We start from the raw sequence: 25,924 nt of genomic DNA, 5'->3' as shown, positions 1-25,924 counted from the left end.
GCAGCGGTGGCCTAGTTGTTTAAACATCTGCCTCGCATGCGAAAGGTGCGAGGTTCGATCCCCAGTGCCGCCAGGATACCCACTGGTGATACAGTGGGTAAAAGCTTCCCCTGCCTGGGGCCCTGCTTCTTTATGGTGAAATGCTTGGGAAATGGGTCTTTGACCACACCTTGAGTGAAAGAAAAAAAAAACCTTGTGCCATGGCGCTCTTTGGCCACAGATGCCCTTGTGCCATAAAAAATTTGTCATAGAAATGCATGCTATGATGCTGATCCCAGGGTTGCAGGCGATAGTTCCTTCTGTGACAGTGGCATTTTGATACAAGCTTGCCAAGGGTATCCGGGTGCTGATATATCAACCCTCTGTACTAGTGTAGTCACTTTTCCACCACTCCATTTCACATGCAGGCCTCCAAGGACGATGAGCCTTATGCAGGTTGCGGCCGTGGTGGGCGTGGAGCGTTGCTGTGGGCAGCTTTGCAGCAGCAAGCCAGGCGCCCTGGTACAGAGGATATGCCTCTTCCTGCAGATGACTCTGGTCGTTCGTCTGGCAGTGTAAGGAGCTTTTGAGCTTGAGTTTTTCAGTATATGCGTGAAGTTTTGCATGTGATTAAATTCATGAATACAAAAAATAGCCTCAGATTAGAGAACCTGTAAGTGTTCAGTGTTTATTTTTAGCAGATAACGTAGCACTTGGGGTTCATTTACTCCTTGGGAACTGCCACGAAGCAACGAGACTTAGCAGCAGAGGGGTGCATTTTGTTGCTTGGTTGCAGCATGTTCAAGTCATCTCACATTTTCAGAAAAGTAGGCCTGCAGTAGTACCCCATTTTAAGGACTTCAAACAGCATGAAACACAAAAGGATGATAAAAATCCTTCTTTGGTAATACATTGCTTTTCTATAACAATGTATAGACCCAAGGAACACTGCACAGTGGCACCTAACTGCATTTTTGACGTACTGATACTTGTAACATATGAGAGATGTACTGTATAACACCCTTATTTGTTCCACAGTTCCTAGCAGGTTTTCTGTGAACCGTATTGTTAACATGGGTGATATGAAACAAGCAATGGCAGCTTCTTCGCTAAAACTGTTCTAGAAAAGTGAGCTTCCCTTGCAAAACAAATGGAAGCCACGTACAACCTTTGTCCGTAAAGTTCCAAGACAGAATCCATTAAAAAAGTTTGTTTAACTTTGAAATCATTTGTACAGCACCCCTTCGAAATAGTCTCCCTTGGAGTCTATATACAGCTTCCAACGCTTCTTGAGGTCTTGAAAACAGTTGGAAAACGCTTCTTTTGGCAGGGCTGTCAGCTCCTTTGTCGTGGTGTCTTGAATGGCCTCCACTCCCTACATCCGGCACTTTTTAGGGCTCTCTTCACACGAGGAAACAGGAAAAAATCGCATGGGGAGAGGTCAGGCGAGTATGGCGGATGGGGATGTACTGTAATGCTGTGCTTGGTGAGAAATTTTGTCAAGCTGAGAGCAGTGTGCGACCTTGCGTTATCGTGAAGAAGGCTCCATTGTCCAGATGCCCATAAGTCAGGGCGACGGCGTCGCAGTGCATCACACATATGTTGGAGCACGCGGATATAAAACTCCTGATTCACCGTCTGCCCTTGTGGGAAACTCGTGGTGTATGACACCTCTGGCTGGCATCGAAAAAAAACTATCGGCATCTTCTTTGTTTTGGTCTTCTGTCGCCACACCTTTTCCGATGCCGGAGGGCTAGTGGACCGCCATTCGGTGCTCTGCCTCTTTGTTTGAGGATCGTCTTGAAAACACCATGTTTCGTCTTCAGCAATGATGCTGTCGATGAATGCAGCATCCTTCTCTGTCTCGGAGAGCAAATCAGCTCTCACTGATGCCCACGTGTCCTTCTGGTCATGCGTGAGGGAGTGCGGCTCAAGTCTGGCATTCAGCTTTCGTTTCCCCAAGTTGTCAGGCAAAATTTGGTGGCATGTTGTCGTACTAATGTCGAGAGCATCTGATAGCATGCGGACTGTAGTGGTGCGGTCTTGCTGTACGATTTCCCTGATCCGAGCCACGTTGTTTTCAATCCTTGAGATTCAAGGGCGCCTCTGCCTTTTGTCTTCTTCCACTGACGTTCTCCCCGAAACGAACTTCTTGTGCCACCCGAAAACTCGCACCCACGATAACGTCTCATTGCCGTAAGGGTCACAAAGGAGTTCATACATCTGTGTAGCGGTCTTGCCAAGCTTCACGCAGAATTTTATGCTTACACGCTGTTCGAGGTGGACGTCCATCTCTCCACATTCACTCACAGTAGAATGCACAGACGACTAGTGACAACGTGTTTTTCTACATGTAGTGCCATCAAGCGGCTGCCACAGCGATTAACATAAATAGCTCAGGTTAGCCTGAAAAGATGGCGCTACACATACGCACCAACATTTGTTTTGTAGAATCATTTCTAGAGAAGAAAATAAATCAGCCTCGAAACTTTACGGATAAAGGTTGTATGTACCCAAAATGCTTTCTCCTATTGGCTAGTCTCGGAGCCACTTCGAGGCGATGGGTGAAATTTTCTGCAAACCCAGAACCTGAGTGACAGTATAGTTAAACCTGGATGTAATGAACCTCCATGTAGAGAATTTCTCTGTTATGAAGTTTCTCAACTCCCCGACACTGCCCCCATTGAAGCGTGTGTATTTGCGAACTCCATGTAACAAAAATGTTGTGGTGGTCGACCTTTATATAACAAAACCTCCGCGTTGGCTATCCGTTAACTAATGCTGCATTACTTGAAATGTGGTCGAATTATGCGAAAGCTTCATGATGATAAACAGCCATGGGAGGAACATTTACGATCGCAACGAGCAGACGCTCTTGACACAACGTGCCGGGCTGTAGCGCAATTGGTGCCTGTCGTTGACAAGCGCAGCAGTCTCTGTAGCTTTTGCTTTTGTAGTGTCACACCAAATTGTGCTACAGCAATTCAAGTCCACAAGCAGTGCAAAACAGGACGTGGCAAAGACTGCTCAGGGCGAGCACCACCTCTCGGTTGGTTGCTCATGTGATTCAGGCGCCGACAGCAGACACGCGGCAGGGACACCGGAGAGTGCCAGCAATGCGAGAAGAGACCGTTTCCCAGGGCAACAGCGGTCAGACTGGCCCCATATTCACAAACTGGCATTAGAATTCTTTCTCTTCCATCACTACCAGCGCCTTGATGTGTTTCAGAAACCAACTTTATACTTAAACGCGATCTTCTCTGGCCCATTAAGGTAGCTCCGAATATACCTTCGGTGTTTACCGTTTTTACACGATTGTAAGTCTACTAGAATGTCGACTCCCCCACATCACATTTTGAAAAAAAAAAAAAAAGACAAACCTGGAAGTCGTTTACACTATTCCTTTAATAACAGAACGCGATAGCACTATCCTTTGGCCTCTGCTTATCACCAGCCGCTATCAGCTGCCGCGTGCGGGCACGCTTGTGGGCGCATTCCAAAACGAAAATGTATGTCACTGGACTACTCGCCCACACTTGCGCCATCGTCCTCACTAGCGCTGCTGTCGTGATCACTGCTGCGGTCCCACAGCTCGTCGTTTTAACATCGTCGTGCAGTGAAATCAGCTCGTCGTTCTAACATCGTCGTGCAGCGAAATCCCGCACTTCGCAAACAGCCACATCACAACATCGCGTGGAACAGCTGAAAATTTTATGGTCATTTAGTATGGGATACAACGACACAATCAAATCTTAATAATATATTAATCATGCAGAAAAGGGCTCTACGTATTATTGCCAATGTATCCTTTACGGAACACACTGAACCACTCTTCGAGAAGTATAATATAAGAAAGATTCACGACATTTACACATACAGACTTCTGCGGGATTTTTACTATAGCAGCAGGAAACATAATTTTACGTTAGTGAAAATCGCGAACCTGCATCAGAATGTACCTGCCTACACTACACGCCGCACAGAAATATGGAATGTTTCGAGATACAGAACTAATTATAGCAAACAGATGCTTGAGAATAATTTACCAAGGTTGTTGAATTCCCTAATTGAAATGGGTATCGACATTCTAAGCATGAACCCGTCAAACTTTAAAGACTTCATGCGTTCCTATACTGCATAAAATGTAATATATTTTTGTCTTTATTATTTCTTTAATACCTCTGTCTCTCCTTCATACATATTTGTGAATGTTTCTATGTTTTGTTTTGGGCTTTCTTTATTCACTTCCTGTGTACTGATGAGCTGACTGCCACCGCTGCTCTGCCAAGTGTACACCAGGATGCAGGACCGGTCAAGCCTCCAGGAGGCTTTTTGCCTGCCATCCTCGACATTATATCTGTATGGTGTAATGTTGGAATAAATATTTGAAATTTGAAATTTTGCATCGCTGCAGCTGCCACACCTGTGTCACCGTTGCGAACGTCGAACTAGCGGCCTGGCGCGCAGTTGTTCGTTTCTTCGGCATAAAGAACGACAGCAATCTTGAATGTAGCTGTGAACGAGCGCTGGTCGCTTACCAAACCCGAAGCACAAATAATGACTAACGAAGCACTACATTAAAAACTTGTGAAACGCGGCCGGCAGTAGTCAAATGCGTCAGAGCCAAAGAGAAACTATGCGTGAGCAGCTTTGGCTCTTCAGTCGGATACAGACACTCTCCGGCGCCGCTGCGGTTCCAAATGGCGGTGCCGCCGCGATTGGAACAGCGGCCTTTCCGTCAACTATCGATGCGCCCTTGAGCGCCGAGTGCGTGGTTGAAAGTGAACAAAAAAAAAACTTAAACGGTGCCTATTAAGAGTAGAAGGCAAATGTGTTATCTGGCCGCTGGCGCTTATCAGTAGCCGCAATCTGCGGCCACATGTGGGAAGTGGGCTGGTGCCGGTTTGCTGCTTATCGACAGCCACCATCGGCTGCCTCGCACGGGGTGGGGATGCGGTTCTGCACGTTGACATAGCAGATGCTCAAGGCCAGCACCAAGAGCAATGCGACGGAGCCACGTAACAAAAATGCAACCATGCTGTAGCATGCCTGATATCTCGTTTGTCTCGCCTTTTTTTTTTTTTGTGGTGCGATGCTTTGGTTTCGATTTTAAGTCGACCCCCCCACTTTGGATTTTCAAATTTTGAAAAATACCGTAAAAACCGGACTATAGGTCGGACCGGAATATAGGTCGACCCCCTAACTAACCAATTCTAAAAATGAAAAAGATCTTTTTCAATGGGAAAAGTACCGAAAGACATCCTTACTTTGAAACAAATGTGACTCGAGAGGTTGCACAATGGTGACAGTATTTAATTTCATTTAAATGCTGCTTGTATGTACACCCGGCAAATTTGTTAACAATATCGCGCACCAATCGGCCCGCGTGTTTGTTTCTGGCACAGGCAAGTACGGCGCCGTAGAGCAAAGCCCTCCTCTTCATGAATCGCCGCAACCAGGATGGCGAGCCTTTGAATTGCGCCCTCGTGAGTCTAGAGGCACGCGCGATCTCTGCCGCTTTCACGCGGATGCATTCGGCAGTCACAGGCAGCGATCTTGCTCGCAGAGCAACGTTTCCTTCCTATTCTCGATACACTACGGTCTGCCCACGAAATGTTTTCTCCTGGTTGCTGCAAGTTGTAATACGCAGCTTCTGCCTCCGCCAGTACTGAATGCTCTTTTCGGATACTCCAAATTCGCGCTGTGGCGCCAGGTTCCCGTGAGCTTCCTCGTACTCAATCGTGTTTTTCTCGAAGGCGACGGTAAATTGCCGTTAGCTTCCGCTTTGCATCTACTGAAACGCAAAATGGCGGCACTGCTGCTGATGGCGATGGTGATGGAGGCTGTTGACTTCAGCCACCCGTTGTTGCAAGACTTCCGTATTTTTTCCGCCACCGTATTTTTTCCGCCAATGACCGGTATATAAGACGGGGGTCGACTTTTCACCATGTTTTTTTGAAAAAAAGTTTGACCTATATTCCGGTTTTTACGGTAGGTAGACTTACAATCGTGAAAATATGGTACTTATCGTATACAATATGGCTGACCATGACAGCAGATGCAGAGTTTGTTGATTTCGGGACTAGTGATGCGTGTGTGGAGAGACGAAATCGACACCATGGATGTTCAGGAATCGTGAAAGCTACTGTACTGCACATTGACACAGTACCAGACGAGTGGGTACTGGAGCATGTGAGCCATGTTGCATTTGCGTGTTTGTTGGCACTGAGTGACGCATGGAGGGGGCATTCGGAGATCCTGCAATCCTGTGTGCTCTACCACCACTGTGCTACCGCTCGGGGGACTACCGGAGCCACATATAGTAGAATCTTGGTGGTATGAACACTGTTGATATGAATTTCATGATGATACAAATTCATATAATTCCCCGCCTGGAACGCATTATGTACTACAATGCAACTGCACCTCGGGCACTAAGTGCAGCTTGCATCACAGACGTTGCATTCGCTAATCATGCGATGTGCACTGCAAACAGTGAGTGGCAGTGAGTAGCTACGTAGTTTATCACCGATTTCGTGAGTGCCAGTCGTGTGATATGCACCGTCGGTAGCGAGCTGTGGCCGTATGGCCGCAAATAAATCCCGTCAGCTGTATATAGATCTGCATGAATGCATTTTGATGATTCTGCATATGAATTTTGTTTGTTTAGGTAATACAAATTTTTTCGCGACCCCATGAAATTCGTATATCTGTGATTCTACTGTACTCGTGTTTGAGGAGTGAGCAGTTCTGTTTCCGTGCCCCGACGCTGTGCGACGCACTTATGCTGGCTGCTTCATTTTGTTGCATGTCTAGCTTCCAGCAGCTCCTGTTTTGGTCTGCAAGGGGTGATTTCGAGGGGTGTGGGAGTATTGAATTCGAATACGAATTTGAAGAAAAAATTGCTTCGAATATTGAATGTGTTCAGTACAAAAAGAAAAAAAAATTTCAGAAAGGGATAAACAAGCAAATGTTGCTGCCCTTACTATTATTATTTTTTTCTTCAAAATAACAAAATTAGATTGCCTCAACACCGTATAAAAACATGATGTGCTCAGATATGCATATTATTTGATTAGACACAGCAGTATCCAACCTGTAATGTGGTCATGCAAAATGAAATCCGCAAAATGACAACAAAAAAAACAATGGCCGGTAAAATCTAATTAATTTAAAGTTCAAGGGACCGGAAGACTTGTCCGAATTATCTGGGTCAATTTATGAAATGCACTGCGACCCTGAAAAAAGAAATGATTTCCTGCCAAAAATGCGAAAATGCGGTAAAGTCTTATGAGGCAGCCCATCGTGCAAACACCTGTAAACCCGTGATGAGCCCCGCTGCAGTGGCTCAGTGGTTATGGCACTCGGCTGCTGACCCGAAAGACGCGGGTTTGATCCCGGTCGCGACGGTCGAATATCGCTGGAGGCGAAATACTAGAGGCCAGTGTACTGTGCGATGTCAGTGCACATTAAAGAACCCCAGGTGGTCGAAATTTCCGGACCCCTTCACTACGGCGTCCCTCCTAGCCTGAGTCGCTTTGGGACATTAACCTATATTAAACGAAACTAAGCCTCAGCTGGCAAATGTCAAAGCCTGCCTAGTTTCCAACTGCACATTTTCAACGCACATTGGCATTGGAACGGTGAAACTGCTTCTAAAAAGGAAAAAGAAATGACCAGTGACGCACCAGTCAGCGTCCGAAAGCGACGCGGAGCTGGGATTGAATTACTGGCAAATGCGTGGGCCGACAGCTGCAGTTGCTGCGGGGGAGTGGCGGAGCTCAGAAACTGGAACTACGCAGCCTAGCTATTTTTTGGCCTAGCGACAGGACCACTCCGAATGTCGCCATCCGTTAAGCGCATTTAAGAGGTGCACAGTTTACAATGCACCATGCAGTAGGCGAGATTTTTGCAGGATCGCTTGCCCTGTTGACACATCGACTTGCCCCTTCAGGAGCCTCACGTGAAATTCAGCAAGTAGGCGTTCCCACATATCGTAGTTGACCAAAACAAGATGGTGGAGGTTACGCTCAGAGACTTATGAAGGCGACAGGATGAATGCCATGGGTGTAGGCGTTATGTAACAAATTACGGAAGGATAAGAATTTAAAAAAAAAAAGTGTGCTTTTGTGTTGCGTTTGTTTGAAGAGGTCAAGCCTAGTGGTGTAAGAATGGGATCAGTCCACGCGAGATAAACAATGGTGAAAAAGGGGAACAGGACCTTTGTATTGTTTTCCTGGGACTTTAAATTCGATCGTCAGATAATTTGCCTAAAAACTAGTTTTACCATGGTTGATTTCAAATCTGTGCAGTATAAGATCGCTGGCGAGTATTCGGGAATTTTCGAATATTCGGAAATTCTCGAATATCAATTTCTTGAATGCGAATGCGAATCAAATGTATTGGATATTCGATTCGTATTGGGATTCAAGAAATCGATATTCGAGAATTTCCGAATATTCGAAAATTCCCGAATACTCGCCAGTGATCTTATACCGCACTGACTCATAAATTCGACAAAGGCAAAACCACCATCGCAGTCGAAATTTTGAATATTTGCTCACCCGTAGTGATTTCTTAAGTGTTAATGAGTGAACCCTGCTTTTTAGTTGTCTTTACAATTGTGAAAATGTTTTCACAAGTGTATATATGTATAACTTCAGTGAAGTGATTGATCGACATAGTGGTGTGGGAGAAAGAACTGATTTGTTGTCGGCGCTTGTGTAGGTGAAAAGTTTATGAAGCGGGCGGTAAACAAAAGAAATGTCCGCTTTAAAAATAATGTGAATACCGTGTGCCAGTGGAGTTCAGGGGGGGACCATGGGCTTTGAAATATTTTATGAAGTCACAGTTATTCAATCTTCAGGAACTGTAAATTCTTTGTGCTGATTCTAAATATGCAATTTAATTTCATGTAAACCAAATGGTGTAATGTTTGGGAAGAACTTTTAAGAAATTTTGCTCAAGGAAATGAATGGTATTACCTTTTCATAACATCAAGGAATGCAGTTAGGGTAAAATTATCATCTTGCCTATCATAGAGCTTGAGTTATAGGTTCTTTAAGTTGCCACGCCAGGAAAAGAAATGCTAACTTTTGCTTATGCTTGAAACTCATGCTTGAAAGTGCACATGGCATTTTTCTTTGCTCTTGCTCTTCTGTCTGTTTTGATGTTCATGCTTGTTTGCAAACTTGCAGTCGTCAAGCCCTGATAGTGGAGTCTCTTCAGGAAGCCATTCGCTGTCTCCTTTTTCGGATTCTGCATCAAGTAGCAGCTCTCCTTCTGTGCCTATCGTGGGACGTGGCATCTTGCTTGGACAACTAATGGGAGAGGCCTTGTCATCCCCAAGCCCACCAGAATCCCCCACAGAGCAGTTGGCCAAGCCAGGTATCTTATGTTTGCATTACTTTATTTTATTTATTCAGCATACCCCTAAAGGCCCTCCTTCGAGGGTATTACATGGGGAGCGGTAAGTGTAAAAACATGTACAAGGAACATCAATAACAAGCAAAGGAACAATAAACAGGCTAGGTATAACGTGGAAAAAATAATTAAGCACCAGAGAGTAAATAAAAAAGCAGGCGATAAAAAACAATAAAATACAAATGATAGGCTTAAAGAAAACGATTAGGCATTACAGAAACGAAAAATACAGTGTACGTGTTAGGTATGAAAAGAACAGAAGTAATTGTAAAAGTACAGCAAATGGAAAAAAGAAAACATTAAAAAATTTCGAACATTTCAAACATTTCAAATTCCAATGTCGCTGCGGATGAGAGCAAGAAATGTGGAGGCATTAGATTCAGTGGCTATGTGTGCTGGTAAATTGTTCCATTCTGCGATAGTACGTGGTATGAATGACTTCGCAAATGCAGATGGTCGAGCCGCAGAAAGATGGCTGATGGTGATTGGGAAAAAATCATGGTGAAGCGAAGGATGGTGGTACAGTTCATGGAAAAGTGCTAGCCGTGATAGTTTGCGGCAGTAAGAGAAGTCTTCTAATTTGGCGCGATTCTTAAGGCAGTGATGCTGGTAGTATGTGAGTAGTCTGAAAAAATAAAACGCGTAGCACGGTTCTGCAAGGACTCAATGTTAGCTATGAGATAGGCTTGATAAGGATCCCAGATGGCTGATGCATATTCAATCTTCGGACGAATGAGTGTGATGAACGAGAGTTTTTTCTGGTGCGAGGTAGCCAGTCAGGTTATGCTTTAGTAGGCCGAGGGATCGGTTGGCGGATGCTAAAGTTAGATTAATGTGGTTAAGCGATGTTAAGTCTGATTGCAGGTGAACTCCAAGGTACTTGTAAGTAGTTGTAAGTTCGATAGATTCGTTATTTAGGAAAAGTTGTGGGAATGCGAGAACTGCGAGTGAAAGACAGAACCTTAGTTTTAGAAGTATTAAATGGCTTTATTATTTTTATTTCCTTGATTTAACTACAGTAGAATCTCCCACTACAGCAGCAGACTGATTTTTCGGACGCCGAAAGTTGTGACTGCATATTACAGATGTCCGCCAGGTACTGTCAGCTGTACATACTGTGCATAGCAGTGATTAATAATTTGGACAACGTGCACGTAGAAAGTTCAATATTTCGGGCAAAAATTGGTACCTTCAATTTGTTCTGCCATTACTTTCCACCTTTATGGCACCGCGCGCGCACGCACGCGCACACACACACACACACACACACACACACACACACACACACACACACACACACACACACACACACACACACACACACACACACACACACACACACACACACACACACACACACACACACACACACACACACACACACACACACACACACACACACACACACACACACACACACACACACACACACACACACACACACACACACACACACACACACACACACACACACACACACACACACACACACACACACACACACACACACACACACACACACACACACACACACACACACACACACACACACACACACACACACACACACACACACACACACACACACACACACACACACACACACACACACACACACACACACACACACACACACACACACACACACACACACACACACACACACACACACACACACACACACACACACACACACACACACACACACACACACACACACACACACACACACACACACACACACACACACACACACACACACACACACACACACACACACACACACACACACACACACACACACACACACACACACACACACACACACACACACACACACTCACTCACTCACTCACTCACTCACTCACTCACTCACTCACTCACTCACTCACTCACTCACTCACTCACTCACTCACTCACTCTCTCACTCTCTCACTCTCTCACTCACTCTCTCACTCACTCTCTCACTCACTCTCTCACTCTCTCACTCTCTCACTCTCTCACTCTCTCACTCTCTCACTCTCTCACTCTCTCACTCTCTCTCTCTCTCTCTCTCTCTCTCTCTCTCTCTCTCTCTCTGCATGAAAACCTGCATAAGCATCCCAAGTTTTATTAATTTTGGCTGGAAAGTAAGGAAAATGGTCTTAAAGGGACTATGCAATAAATTAATTGAGATTACGTAAAGCAGACGAGAGATAGGCATTCGATCACTCGTCACCCCAGTGCAAGAATTTTTGAGCTAGCGTCAATAACAGCGAAGATATAGATGATTAAAAATTACGCTCCTCTCCCCCCTCAACTCGTACACGAGGAGCACGAGAAAAAAGACTCATACTCATATAAAAAGACTCAGACTCATTTAAAAAGATGAAGACTCATACTTTGTGTGAATGCTTCTTAGCATCATTTCTAAGTATTGAAAACATTTACAAGTGACTTTTTATTCGTTGCATAGTCCATTTAAGATCAGTGTCCCTCTTAAGGGGGGACACCCCTCTTAGAACTTTTTTCCTTATTTATGGTTGGATCTGGTTGAAACTTGCACCATTTGTACATTTCAAATATCTGATTAGTTTTCTTGTAGATGTAATAGGTTTCAAAATTTCACCTAATTCATGTTGCTCATTTGGAGGTGAGCTAATTACTAAACACTCTATGGCATAATGAGAATAGACCTGCCAGAGTGATCTAGAAGGATCATAGAGTGCAACAAGACAAGAATTAATGTGCTAGAAGAATTTCAACCAAAGTTACACCTAGTCAAACTTTTGTGACAAAAAACCCAAGTTGGCACCCAAGATTGATAATTAATTTTGTAAATGTTGCCGTGTAATAACTGAACATATTTTAGTCTTAATGCACTGTCCTAGAGTTTTTCTTTCTAACAGAACAAGAATGAAAGCTGTAGCACAAATAGTTTAAGAGATATCGCTCCTCCAAAATTGCAGAACCCTGAAAATTGCAGTTTTGAGAAAACGAGAAAAACATCTCACAGTATCTACATGTAAATTATGTCAATGATTGATATGTCAACATGATCAGAAACTAGTGGAAAGTGAACTAAAGCAAAAATTAATGGCTTATGCCAATTTCAGCCTAAGTTATGCAATAGGAAACTTTTGAAAGGAAAGGTCCATTTGGGTACCCAAGACAGATAACCTTCCCAGTAAATTTTTTCTTGTGGTCATTGCATTTACCTTGGTGTCATGTGACTCACAAAGTTCCCTCTCTTTTGTTTTTTTTGGCATGAAGGTGGCATGTACAGGGTTGCTGCTCGAAAGAAAAATTAAGCCGAAAGCTCGCGCTTTCGAACGAGACCAAAATGGCGGCGGTAGAGCGCATAGTTCGATGCGCCAGGCGATCGAAATTTGGTGTCGTTTGTCCACAATTTAAAGGGCAGTGGGTGTGGTACTGCATATTTAAATCGTTTAACTTCTTAATTACGTGGGGTATAATGATGAAAATTTGCATACAGATGCGGAATGGTGTGAGGAACACGAAAATTAGAAGATTGAAAATCTGATTTTTGGGCCGATTTTCGGTGCCAAAGAGCCGTGTCCCCGCTTAAGGGCGGCTCTTAAGGGTGGACACGGGTCTTAAAAGGTTAAAAAAAACGCCAAAAAATCGATTTTTTGAAAATTATATTTTCGAAATCTGCTGGCTATTCTTCACCAGTCTGCAAAGTTTCATGCTTCTAGGATCAGTAGTTCTCGCGCAGTAGCAATTCATACCGTCGATGTCGACTGAATCTGATCCGAAATTGACATCCAAACGGCAATTTTTCCGCGGCACGCAGCTCCTATTCTAGGCATGCTATCAGAGCCATCTTGGTCTCGTTTGAAAGAGCGGCCCTTCCTCTTCAATTTCCCGCCACTGATGTCTCCGTTGCAGAAAAATAAAGTGCCAAAATAAAATTCTACGTGCAACCTCATTCGTTACTTGGGGCACGTGACATGTGCGTGCTAGCGGATTTGCTGAATTTGTCTTCGTCGTCTGCAAGACGTGCGCTTCCGTTGTTGCCGCGGCAGATCAAGTGCCATTTTGTTGTGTGTTGACATCGGCGCAGTACGCGATGAATCGCAGGTCGGAAAAATTTTGTGTCAGACACCAGTTCAGGAAGAAGGTGAAGCGTTTGTTGAGCGAAAACTTCAAACCGCGCACGGCCTCACCACAGTGTGCCCAAGGAGAAGAGCTTCACGCGCCCAGTGACTGGGCTGCCGGCACTGCCGCACTAGGCCTAACGGACCCGGCACCCGAAAGCGGTACCGACAGCGGCTGCATACGCCACGACACGATATTTTTAAAGCCTTCTGAAGCAGAAGAACGCAAAAAAAAAGCAGCCTACTTAGTAGAGAAGCTTTCAGCAACGGCAGCAACAGATCGGAAGAAGGAGCTTCTTGCTGACAGCGACGATGCCGCGGTTCAACTGCACAGTGGAACTTCATTCACGGTTGTTTGTTTGGATTCAGTGAACGCTCTGCTCGAGTTCGCGAAGTGCAGATCCTGCTCTGGAGTTTTGAAAATAATGAGAGATGAACATGAATATGGCCTTGCGGTCAAGCTGCACATTGTGTGCGAAGATTGTGGCGACACGTCGTCGACATGGAGTTCGCCGCGCGTCGAAGGTTCGCAAAAAGGGAATCCTTTCACCGTGAACGTCCTCGGCACGCGTGCGCTGCTGGCCATTGGCAATCGCCAAACGGCATTAAATGATATTTTTTCGGCAATGAATATCAGCCGTTGGGGTCTGCACACAAAAACGTGGCAGTCGCATCTGAAAGGCAAGCTGATGCGTCTACTAGTTGCGCGGCACGAAAACTGACCAGCAAGTGCGCGCAGTCCGTTCGCGAACTTTACTCAAAACTGAATTTGAGTTATCCTGGCAACATCGCCGTTTCTTACGATGGGTTGTAGATGACGCGCGGGCACACTTCCCACATTGGCTTCGGGGCGGTAAGGGACCTGTTCAGTGGCTTGTTGCTCGACTATGTTGTGCTGAGCAATTTCTGCGCCGGATGCGAGTCAGGCCCAAATGAGGATGACCCTTTATATGAACCGTGGACAGCCAGCCATGTGTGCCAAAAGAATACGACGAAAAAGGCAGGAGAGATGAAAGTGGAGGCTGCCCTGATTCTGTTCAAGAGGTCCCTCGAGCGTCACAACCTGTGTTACACTACTGTACTTTGTGACGGTGACAGCAGGACCTACGTTGCGTTGGAAGAAGAGAAGATGTATGGGTATATACCCATAAACAAATAGGACTGCGTCAGCCATGTGGAGAAACGCATGGGTACTGCTTTGCGGAATGCAATAGCCAAGAACAAAGGCTGTGGCTCCAAACGCCTCAGTGGAAGGGGCAACCTAACGGGAGATCTCTTAAACAAAATGAGCTCCTACTATGGGTGGGCTCTAAAGGCCTACAAAGATGTAGATTTGATGCAGAAGGCGGTGATGGCCACATTTCATCGCATCACGTCCAATGATGCAAAAAGCAACCATACATTTTGCCCAACGGGGCCGAGTTCCTGGTGCAAGCAAAATGCGGGAAAGGCCAGGGGTGAGCCAGCTCCAAAGCATCCCATGAACCTGCCCCCCCATGTTTGTGAGGCTCTGCTTCCCATATATCAGCGCCGCTCTGACAAGAAGCTGCTGGAGCGATGCCTGCGTGGCAAAACACAGAACAATAATGAAAGCCTGCATTCTATGGTATGGACACTTTCTCCAGAGCACTCGCATGCCTCACTGTTCGCAGTGGAGGCTGCTGTAGCTGAAGCCGTTCTGAAATTCAATGCTGGAAATGCGACAGCATCAACAGCGATCCTCAGCGAGCTGGGCTTGAACCCAAGCAACGAAAGTGAAAAGTGCATGCTGGAGAAGGACCTGCGCAGAAGGAAGGCATCAGCACGCAAGCGTGCAGAGAACGCAAACATGCAAAGGGTCCTAAGAAAGCGCCATGATGGTGGCAAAAGCCAATCAGATTATATGCCTGGTGCCTATTAGCCCTTTTTTAATGTAAATATTAGCTTTTCCTCATTAAATATTGTTCCGATTGTTTTTTTCCACTTTCTCGAAACTGTATTTTGTGTCAAGTTGGAAGTTTGCTCAAGGTGTATCTCGGCACTTAGAGCAGCTAGAGCTACAATTCTTTTTGCATTGTGCAGCTGGAAGCATAAGGCATGCAACACTGAGAACAGATTTTTAATTTTCACTTTCCTAATTTTTTTCTTGTTTTTTTCTCTCTTTCACTCAAAGGACCATGTTGCAAGCACCAAGTTCATTAGGCTGCTAAATCTATATCATTAGCTTAATTTGAAAACTGCTTGCAGCATTGCATTCCTCACACATTGTAGTATTTACCCACATATTAACATTAAATTTCTGATGGCTCATTTTTTTTTCTGTTTGAGCAGACAATGGCATGATATATATTAATATCTCAGGAACTAACTGGCCTAGAAATAAATGAATTTCATATTTGATATCAGCGGAAAAAAACTGAATAAGTCTATGCAGTTTCATCAAATTTGGTCTGTAAATAAAAAAAGCTCTAAGACCCATATCCCCCCATAAGGGGGGACATGGGCGGGGGGACACTGCTCTTTGCAGCCGAAAATTGGAAAAAAAAATCGGATTTTTGATCTTATCATTTTAGCCTACTTGCACACATCAAGTCTGGCAACAACACCACACTGGTCTTTCCTGGCTATAGATGGCTACAGTGCTCCCAGTAGTCTAGCCGACACCAGCGAAAGTAGTTTTGCGTCTACTGTTAACATGTCGGCGTTGTCGGATGACGCTACGTTCTACTGTTTAGAATTAGCACAGCTTTATGGCTCGTTGACACTTGGGCATATTCGGCTGCGAGAGTGAGCAAAATCCACCGTAGATGGAGAAAGTGCAGGAATGCCAGAAAAACGTTCGTATTTGGCTTGGCTATTGTTAAGCATGAAATGTGGATTCAGCCATAAGTTTTTTTCGCAGTAAACCTTGGAAGAAATCCTGTGAACTTTTTCATACCAGCTGAACACTGATGTATGGCCGCCGCGGTGGCTGAGTGGTTGTGGCGCTTGGCTGCTGGCCCGAAAGACGCCGGTTCGATCCCGGCCGCGGTGGTCGAATTTCGATGGAGGAGAAATTCTAGAGGCCCATGTACTGTGCGATGTCAGTGCACATTAAAGAACCCCAGGTGGTCGAAATTTCCGGAGCCCTTCACTGCGGCGTCCCTCATAGCCTGAGTCGCTTTGGGACGTTAAACACCCATAAATCAAATCAAATGAACACTGATGTTAAATTTACTGAAGGAGTGACAAATGCACATTTCAAGCTAATTTCATCTGGGCACATAGGAGAGCATTGTGGCACAGCTGCCAATTCAGAGGTAGAATCGACGTTTTCGGCCCAACACTAGCCAAACCAAATAAGAAACCTAGTCTTCCTGGCATTGCTGCTGCAGAAGAAGTAAAGGATGAAACTCGCATAGACGTTGGCACTAGCTTTCCCTCTAGGTAATATTGAGAGCCTGTGCTTCCGGCGAGCTGCCTGGCATTGATGCCTTACATGTTTATGGGCGGCCTGTACTGTGACGCAAGCTCAAATGACCGAAGGTGCTAAAACAAAAGCATGCCACAAGAGATGGTGCATGGGCAGCGCTGTATGGAATGCTGTTACTTTGGCTGGCTCCACGGCTTTTGTTTCTGTCTTTTTTTTCTTGTCCCATGCAGCTAAAAAGTTTGTCGATTCCAGTAGACGAGCATTGTGTAGGACTAGAATGGCCGCTGCGAAAACCACAGAATGCACATGTGCTGCAACTTTGCCCACTCTCTGCGCGCTCCCTCCTTGCTCTTTTCCTTCCATTGGTAGCTGCTCAGGTAGATGGAGAGTCATTGCAGAGGTTTATGACATTCTGTGTATGGCAGAAAAATTACAAGAGCTAGAAAACCTTGCAAATTCTAGAGAAGCTTGTTGTACTGGCAAAGAGTTTTGAAGAAATGCAGCAAACAATGCACAGTTTTGTTCGCACGCTGTGTTCGACTACTACGTTTCCTGGCTAATTCTACCTTTACATGGTCCTGTCCAAAAATGTAACAGCGGCGTTCTACTATACCACTTTACCATCTGCGCAATAACCTCGCGTTGAAGTGAAGGGCTACGGTGGCTTAATGGTTAGGATGCTCAGCTGCTGACTGGAAAGTGCGGTTCGATCCCTTCTGCGGCGATCGCATTTTGATGGATGTGAAATGCTAGAGGTCCATGTACTGTGCAATGTCAGTATACTTTAATGAACCCCAGTTGGTAAAACTATCTGAAGCCTTCCACTATGGCATCCCTCATAGCGCAAGTCTCTTTTGGATGCTAAACGCCTTGAAACATTAGCTTTTTAAACTGTTTCAGACTGTTGGGAGAACTATAATTGCTACCAGTTGAGTACTGGATCTCATCGTTGTATGCACATCCTTTGCCTTAATTCTACTTTGGAATAACTTTGTGACATCTGCCAATTCAGTGCTCTCTACCATGCTTCCTCCATTCTAGGTGGTTCCTGCTGGTTGTCGCAACAGGCAGGGCGTGCATAATTTTGTTGCATAATCAAGACTCCTAGTGCATTTCCACCGTGAACAGTTCGCAGGGCCCAGCTTATTCAGCATAAAATGTAGGTTGTCGCATAAAGGGACACATAATCAGGGTTGCACTATATTTTTTTTTTTCTGGTTGTCTCAACCAAACTACCAAACTGTGCAACCAAACTGTGCAAGTTAAGGCCTCTCTGTGTTCACACACGGCCACTTGATGCAAAGCGCGAAGCGAGGTGCGGCCTGCCGCTGCGCCACTGCTCGGGGACAACAGCTGCGTCGGTACGCCGGTGCTGACTGTTTGAGGGCGTAAACAGTGCGTTTTCTAGTTACTCTTTAGGCTGCATTTTTAAGTCGTCATTGAAAGCGCCGATTATGTCGCAAACCACCGCAGCAGGTGGGAATAGCCTTTCTAGTGTGTGCCTGATCTCTATCCATGACGGCTGCTTACACGATCGAAGACTGGGCGAGCGGCTCTGCCTTAGGATGCTGCTTTAATATGCTTGAAGCTTTTAATCTGCTTTTATTCACTTCTCGCGAGCCCATGTATGCTTCCAGTTGTAGCGGATAAGGACGGTGAACGAGATGGACACACACAGCGCTACACAGAGCCCATCTATGTAAGTTATTGCAATTTAGAAAAAAAACAACATTCAATATAGGTGAAGTTGAGACATATGCAATGCCAGCAAGGACTCGCCCGGTGAAGTTATGGAGCATTTCTAAGCGCAACTGCAGCCAAGAAAACCAGAAAGCACTTCAACCAGCAGCTTGGCACCTTTATTGCACGGTCATACAAAAAAGGAAGGAACCATTCACAGACGGAGAACCTTCCTTGAGAGAGGTTTGTGACAAAGCCTCAAAAGTTGCTCCACTGTAGAATTAACATTCCCAGCCCAGTTATCAGAGGTCGTAGCAACTTGCTTAAAAATATCTTGCAAAGCTCCTCAGTGTGGGCACGGTCGTTGCTTTCACTGATGAGTTGCGGGCACCGTGTAAAGTGTGGAAGCAGTACTGACATCAACAGCTTGCACAGCTTATTGCTGCGCCTGACCTCTGGAAGTTTCATTGCTCGGTTAACAAAGATGCACGTGAGTTGGCAAATCTTGACCGCTTCCATTTTAGGGTACATGAACCCTCCACTGTTCATGCTTTCGATTAGCCCGTAAGCTGGTCCGGTCGGCTCTTGTGCCTGCAGCAGGGTCTTGCATGACTCGCATGTCACCTGAAAACCAGTGCCAAAATCCCATAAAGTAACAACTTGGCAGCGATTAAAATTATCCGGCTCAAACTATCATAACAGTATATATAAAGGTTATGCTGCACGAAGCATAATGCACAGGTTTTCTACCAAGACCACTCAAACTGGATAAATTACACGGTTTGTGTCCACATAGAGAAAACTGTTCATACCTTTTCCTTACATGCTCTCGCAACGTACCCAGCCAGAAAAGCAACTGGTGCTACCTCAAGGTCTGCCTCGGGACATAGCGTTAAGAACCTGAGCTCACTGCAAAATTCCCTGGTAACAAATTCAACGGCCGCTGGCAGGGTAGATGTTTCGGCATCCGGAATTGCCAGGCTCAGAGGTGCCTTCATTTCAAAAGAAGTGGGTGCATTGCCACTTATAGCGGCTTGAAGGATACCAACCTGAAAAAAAGAAAAGAGTCAATTAAGTACATTTTAGAAATTTTTAAAATAATTTTTATCAAGTCACTCTAATTTAGCCGGTTGAATGCCCTACTTAATTTTGGAGCGTAGCACGACATGGGAGCTTCAAAAGGCCTCTGCTTTGAACGTGTTCATACCCTTTGTTTGAGCAGGCTTTCCTCAAAACACATTCCAAGCAGTATTCCTTTGTTGTAGGCAGGCTTTTTGTAATTGAAACTAGCCATTTGGTTGCAGATAAACAGTGCAGCTTTGTCTCCTTTTTCCGCCTCTTTCAACACCTGTAGAAAGGCCTGAATTTCTTTGTTGTCTGTGTAAACTTGGAGGAGCTCTTTTGTGTCGTCAAGCTCAGTTTGCAATTTTTGTAGCTGGTTGCCTTGACGAGCAGCCTTTCTTTTCAGTCTGTTCTCCGCTTTCTTCCCCTCTTGCAAGACGTGCACAAAGTCCAATGTAGTTTGGCAGGCCTGATCAACTGGACAACCACACGGTTCTATGCCAGCCACTGGATCGAGCGCTTCTACCTCGTCGCTGGGGCAGTACACGAGACTTTCACTCACGTTGGCGCTTTCTCCTGAGTTGCCACTTTCATGGCCTACTTCAACCACTCTGCTATCAGTAAAGTTCCTTCGCTGGCGTTTTCTTGGGCCTACGTTCTCCTTTTGCATGTACTGGGGATATTTGTCAAACACTGTCGGGACTGCAGTCGGAAGCAGAAGCCTGACCTTAGTGTTCTCTCTGTAGTCATTCTCTGTAAAATGCAAGGAACATACCAGAGACCTGTCGCTTGGCTCCCACTTGCTTCCTTTCCCTGGCAGTCCTTGGCGAGAGATATTTTATAGCCACGCTTCTTGACGCTGTAGTTCACAGGGGAACTCGTGATACTTCACGGTGGGGTCCTTTCTTGCATTTGAGGCACAGAGTGGCACACAGCATTTGCGCGGCATCGCGCCTTGTACATGGCAGTGACTGCCACACACACACACGTGCACAAACAGCACAAAGCGTGCACGGCAGACACGAGTCAAACGCTCTTACTCACGCGTACAGCGACAGAAAAAGTTGCAAATCCAGCATTGCAGAAGCGAGACAAATGTGTGGTCACTCATGCGCACACGAAAAAGCTTTGACATAAAGGAACAGAGGCTGGGTACGCCTGGTTTGAGTTGTGTTCACGGGACCATAAAGAGCTATTTTCGTTCGTCAAGCTAATTCTTTGCATGTCTCATGGCAATGCAGCTGTGGAACGAGGATTTTCTGTAAACAAAGAATGCCTTGTCGAAAACCTCAAAGAAGAGTCGCTGATTGCTCAAAGAGTGGTGTATGATGCAGTTTCAGCTGTTGAAGGGGTCACCAAAATTGATGTTACAAACAGAATGGTGCAAAAGGTTTGCGGTGCCAACGCCTGAACGAAGGAGGAGTTGCAAAATAAAATATTCTGTTTTGAGCGCAATGCCTACCGGTGCAATATGTGTTTTTATGGCAGTGGCCTAAATTATTTTCCAGGACATGGGTTGGGGAATTTAATGGAAATGATCGTGGAAAACCTGGAAGAGTCAGGCAATTTGGAAATAACAATTTGGTAGACACCATGACTTCGGCATGTGTTGAGATCTGGTGCATGAGCAACACATTCTTGTATGCAGGACGATTCAGCCGAGGCATTGTGAAAGCACATCGGCAGAGCAGCATAGTGCCCATGCCGGCTGAGCAGAGTGTGATTGTGCAGCAGCGGTCAACCATGCAGCAGCCAGACGTCAGTGGTGCAGCCCGTGCAACTGCACATACAGAAGCAAGGTGAGTGGGCAGGTCACTTGGCACTGAATTGCTCACAGTTTTGATTTTTTGTGTGGGGGCTTTGGAGAGTTACATCTGCAATGCACTAGAGTCGAACCATGCTGTGACAAAACGCACGGGATCTGCAAAAATTTAATTGAAGTAGAAAATTTATTGTAAACTCTGCTTAGACCAGCATCAGATTGTACTAAATAAGGTAATTCATGAACCATGCATACAGTATTTACTCGATTCTAGTGCGCCCCTTTTTTTCCGGAAAAAATAATCTGAAAATGATGTGTGTTAGAATCTCTTTGAAAATTAAACATCAGCAACATCCAGTGGTCATCGGCATTACAAAGTAGCAGCTTGGTATTTCTTGTGCACTTCAAAGGCTCCAGCATATGCGATCCGTGTGTGCCCAGCAAGTGCGCTCGGAGTAGGGGTTTTAGTGATTGTCATCGTCGAGTGTAGTCTTCAGAGCCCCTTGTCAGGTATTTTTCTATAGAAGCTCTTTTTCAGTACCATAGTTCGATGTTCCATATGTTCTGACAGTGCGACCAACAAGCTTCTCAGGAATGCTGGCCTAAGTATCCAACTGCAGAGCGGGACTGGAGAGGGCCATTTGAGCCGTCCGGCAGCAATAACTGCACCTTGCCTCACCCCACCCATGTGGCAAAGCTTGACGCGGTGCTGATGCTTTCAGCAGCTACAATTTCCTTTTAAAAGCAGCCAAGTACTGCTTTCGCGGCTCTGACATCATGCGAGGTGCGATAGTCCTGCTTTCGATAGCATGGTCGCAAGGTCAGCATGGTGAAATGACATCGAAGTCAAAACTAGTGAAACAATCAAGCGACGCCACTGCCAGATCGTGCCGCCTCTGGTTGGAAGCCTGTTGGTGATAGCATTGAATAATGTGACCTGAACTGCAAATTCGGTCTGAAAATTGTTTGGATCCACATATGGTACGAGGCGGAAATTTGACATGCAAAAAACGGAGGAAAAAAAATCTCTTGGGCTTTTATGGTAATGAATTCTTGATCACATTTTTTTTTCATACCAGACTGGTTTTAGAGTAGTGACATATACATTTTTTTTTGCTGCAGGGTTGAGCCCCCAACAGCAGAAATGTCAAAACTGAGAACCAAAGAGTTCAGAGGAAAAACTGGCAAACCGTGAGTACATTATGTGCATCATTTGTTCTCCATGAAAAAAATTATTTAAGGGAACTACGAGCACATATTTAAGTGGATTAAATTTGTCGTGTTTGTCTTTGTGTCATCATCAGATGCTTTTCATTTGCTGCTATCATTTAGATAACTTTTGCACTCTGTTGATCTTCCTGTCCTCTCACCTGGCACCTAAAGGGGTTGTTAAATTGGCAACTTCATTGCATGAATGGAACATCTATCAGTACTTCTTAATCACTATTTGATTTCAGTTGTGATATCTCTACAAACTACCGTATGCCACACCCACTTAGGACTACCCCTCATGCAACATACTTATTAAGGTGTCTTCGATTTGGCTGCACTTGCTGCACCAGTTCAAGGAATGCAGCACTTTCACCTTCGTATTGCCAGTGCAAAGCGCAAATGCTGCACTCCCGTCTTTGTTTTGCAAAAGTGTCAGCCTAGTGCAGCACTAGTTCTTGGCTGGCTTGCACTCTGAATTGGAAGTGCAGCTGTAGTGCAGCAATACGGCGGACCCCATGTGCAAGTCGGAGAAGATGTGACCGTAGTTTAAATGAAATGATGACTGTTCATTCTTGAAAGGAGGAGGTGGGTAACTTCGTGGCGTCAGGATTGTAAACCTAAGAGGTAAAGTCCAGCCTCATGAGCAGCATTTCAGCGCATATTCGTAAATCATCTGTCCATATACATGCATCCATTCTTTTTCTGCATATAAAACTAGTATTTCCTGGGGTTGGTTCATGTCAACAATTACAGTAAAATCTCATTATTACAAACATCAGATTAACGAAATTTTCATATTTACGAATTTTTTTTTAAATCCCCGCCAAAATGCCTATATTTTCAATGTAAAAAACTTTCAGTACTACGAATTTCAGATTACCGAATATTTCAGAATAACGTATGTAATTTAATCTCGCAATCGTCGCAAGACGCTTCGTTATTATGAAGTTCCGTCGAAGTTTTGTACCAAATCCCTGGAGCTGACGCCTATCATCATCATCCGAAGCAGCAGCTATGCGCTGGGGAACCTGTTGCAACGGATACAGCCCCAGCAGCATCGGCATCAACGCGAATGTCGCGTTGAATGAATATAGGCTAGGCGACGCAAGCTGCCGCCCAATACAAAGGGTAAGGCCATTATCATCCATCCATCATCCAGCATGTGTTTGCACACTGCGCAGTAGTCGTAAACCTATTCAGCGCAGTGTCACCACGTTGACAGCGAATGGTAGGATCTGCAAAGTTATCGGCGCTGTGATTGTATTGTGCATTAGCTTTGCTGACAATGAGTTCTCCTGGCCCCCGCTTTAAAAAGAAGCGACGGCAGTTTTCGCTTAAAGAAAAAGTGGACATTCTGTCGCAGCTGAATACTGGAAAAAAGCAAGTGGACTTGTGCAGGGAGCTTGACATCACACCATCAACAATGGCAACGATGCTCAAAGATCGGTACAAGATCATAAAACTACATCGAGAGTCGCAGCTGGCTCCCTCAAGAAAACGTCTGCGGCTGGGCAACTACCAGAACGTTGACGATGCCGTCCTCACGTGGTTTAAGGATGCGAGACCACGATGTGCCCTTGTCAGGCCCTATTATTCAGGAAAAGGCACGACAGTTCGTGGTCACCATAGGCACCTCCGGTTTTGATGCAAGTGCCGGATGGCGTTATCGCTTCCGGCAAAGGAATGGCATTGCCTGGCAGGTTGCTTGTGGCGAGGAAAAGGCAGCAGATGCCGATAGTGTGGTTGCCTGGCGGAACGAGCGTTTCCAAGAGATCGTCAAGTCTTTCTCTCCAGACGACGTTTTCAGCGCCGACGAAACTGCGTGCTTTTATCAGCTGTTGCCCGATAAAACAATGAACTTTAATAAAGGGGAGAAGTGCAAGGGCGGAAAGAAATCGAGTCTCCGAATATCGGTTCTGTTCTGCTGCAACTCCACGGGCACGGAAAAACTCAAGCCGCTAGTTGTTGGTAAGTCTGCTAAGCCGCGCTGCTTGAAGAATGTTGTCTTGTTACCTTGCGATTACCGGGCCAACAAGAAGGCGTGGATAACGCGAGAATTGTTCACGCAGTGGCTGTTGCAGCTCGACGACACAATGAAGAAGAAAAACAGAAAAATTCTTATCATTGACAATTGCTCAGCGCATATAGTGAACTTGTGATTGAGCAATGTGCAGCTTGAAATTATGCCCCCGAACTGTACTTCTTTGCTGCAACCTTAGGACCAGGGCATCATCAGGTGTGTGAAGGCAGAATTTCGGAAGCGTCTGGTGCAGCGCATCCTGATTAATATTCGACTGAAGCTGCCCACAAAGGTCAACATCCATCAAGCCGCAGAAATGCTTACAGGGTCGTGGTGGAGCGTCAAGGCGAGCACAATCAGCAACTGCTGGCGAAAGGCAGGCCTTTTGGAGACTTCATCTACGTCGGAAGGTAGTGACGACACAGAAGAGCTCAACCCAGAACTGTGGGATGAGCTTACCGAGAGGCTCTCTGTATACACCGCGGTGATCTTCGAAGATTATGTGGACAGCTACAGCGCGGCGGCTACATCCGCGGAGCTCACCACCGAAGACATCGTGAATGAAGTGTGTGAGCAAGAAGAATGTAGTAGCGGCAAAGACGATGCCGACACTGGATCAGCGCACGAAGAGGAAGAGATTGTTTCCGGCTCGGATATCGTAGTCTTTCTAGAGAAGGCCCGATCATTCCTCGGGCGCTGCAAAGATGTCCCCGATGACGTGCACAGGAAGGTCGAGGATGTGGAAGCGTTCGTCCTGCAGCTCTTGTCGTCTACTCGCCAGAAGAAGATAACAGACTTCTTCAAGCAATAAATTGTAGTTAAACTGTGCCCAGCGTTATCGTTCATTATTTACTTACCAGCACGTAAATCTGCTGCAAAGGTACATAATTTTAGTTCTTGTGATGCATTACTGACATGAAAATAATGGTTTTTCAGTACTACGATATTTCAAAATAACGGATTAAATTTGGCGGTCCCGTAAAGTTCGTTGTAACGAGATTCTACTGTACTGCGATTTGCTGCTTGAAAATTTTCATGTGGTTCGAGATTTCAGCAGCTGTTGATGTCTACAGCACGCAGCTTGCTGTGATTTTGTGGCGACGCCAAGCCTAGCAGACGAGTAGGCCTGCACTCGACTATTCGTTTTGGAAGCCGCCAGTGCCAAGCTGCACTTAGAACTGATGCTGCACGCTCGCGGCACCGCCACAGAACTAGTACAGCCAGTGCATGCCAAATCGAAGAGACCATTAGCATGGCCAACATGTACATTGAAAACTCGTTATAGCGAACTGGTA

At 45.5% G+C, this 25,924-nt stretch overlaps 1 protein-coding gene across 1 annotated transcript in view; it reads left to right on the top strand.

Moving 5' to 3' along the window:
• The window catches only part of LOC144115608 (piwi-like protein 1), a 132,323-nt gene that overhangs the window by 8,064 nt on the left and 98,335 nt on the right, over positions 1 to 25,924 (top strand). The window contains exons 2-5 of the mRNA XM_077650029.1: positions 408 to 554; positions 9,177 to 9,366; positions 21,284 to 21,434; positions 22,520 to 22,588. Coding sequence (XP_077506155.1) covers positions 408 to 554; positions 9,177 to 9,366; positions 21,284 to 21,434; positions 22,520 to 22,588 — 557 coding nt within the window. The remainder of the gene's footprint in view (positions 1 to 407; positions 555 to 9,176; positions 9,367 to 21,283; positions 21,435 to 22,519; positions 22,589 to 25,924) is intronic.

The sequence above is a fragment of the Amblyomma americanum genome, chromosome 1 (assembly GCF_052857255.1).
Source record: "Amblyomma americanum isolate KBUSLIRL-KWMA chromosome 1, ASM5285725v1, whole genome shotgun sequence".
Taxonomy (NCBI): Eukaryota; Metazoa; Arthropoda; class Arachnida; order Ixodida; family Ixodidae; genus Amblyomma; species Amblyomma americanum.
This window is presented reverse-complemented; position numbering and strand designations above follow the sequence as displayed.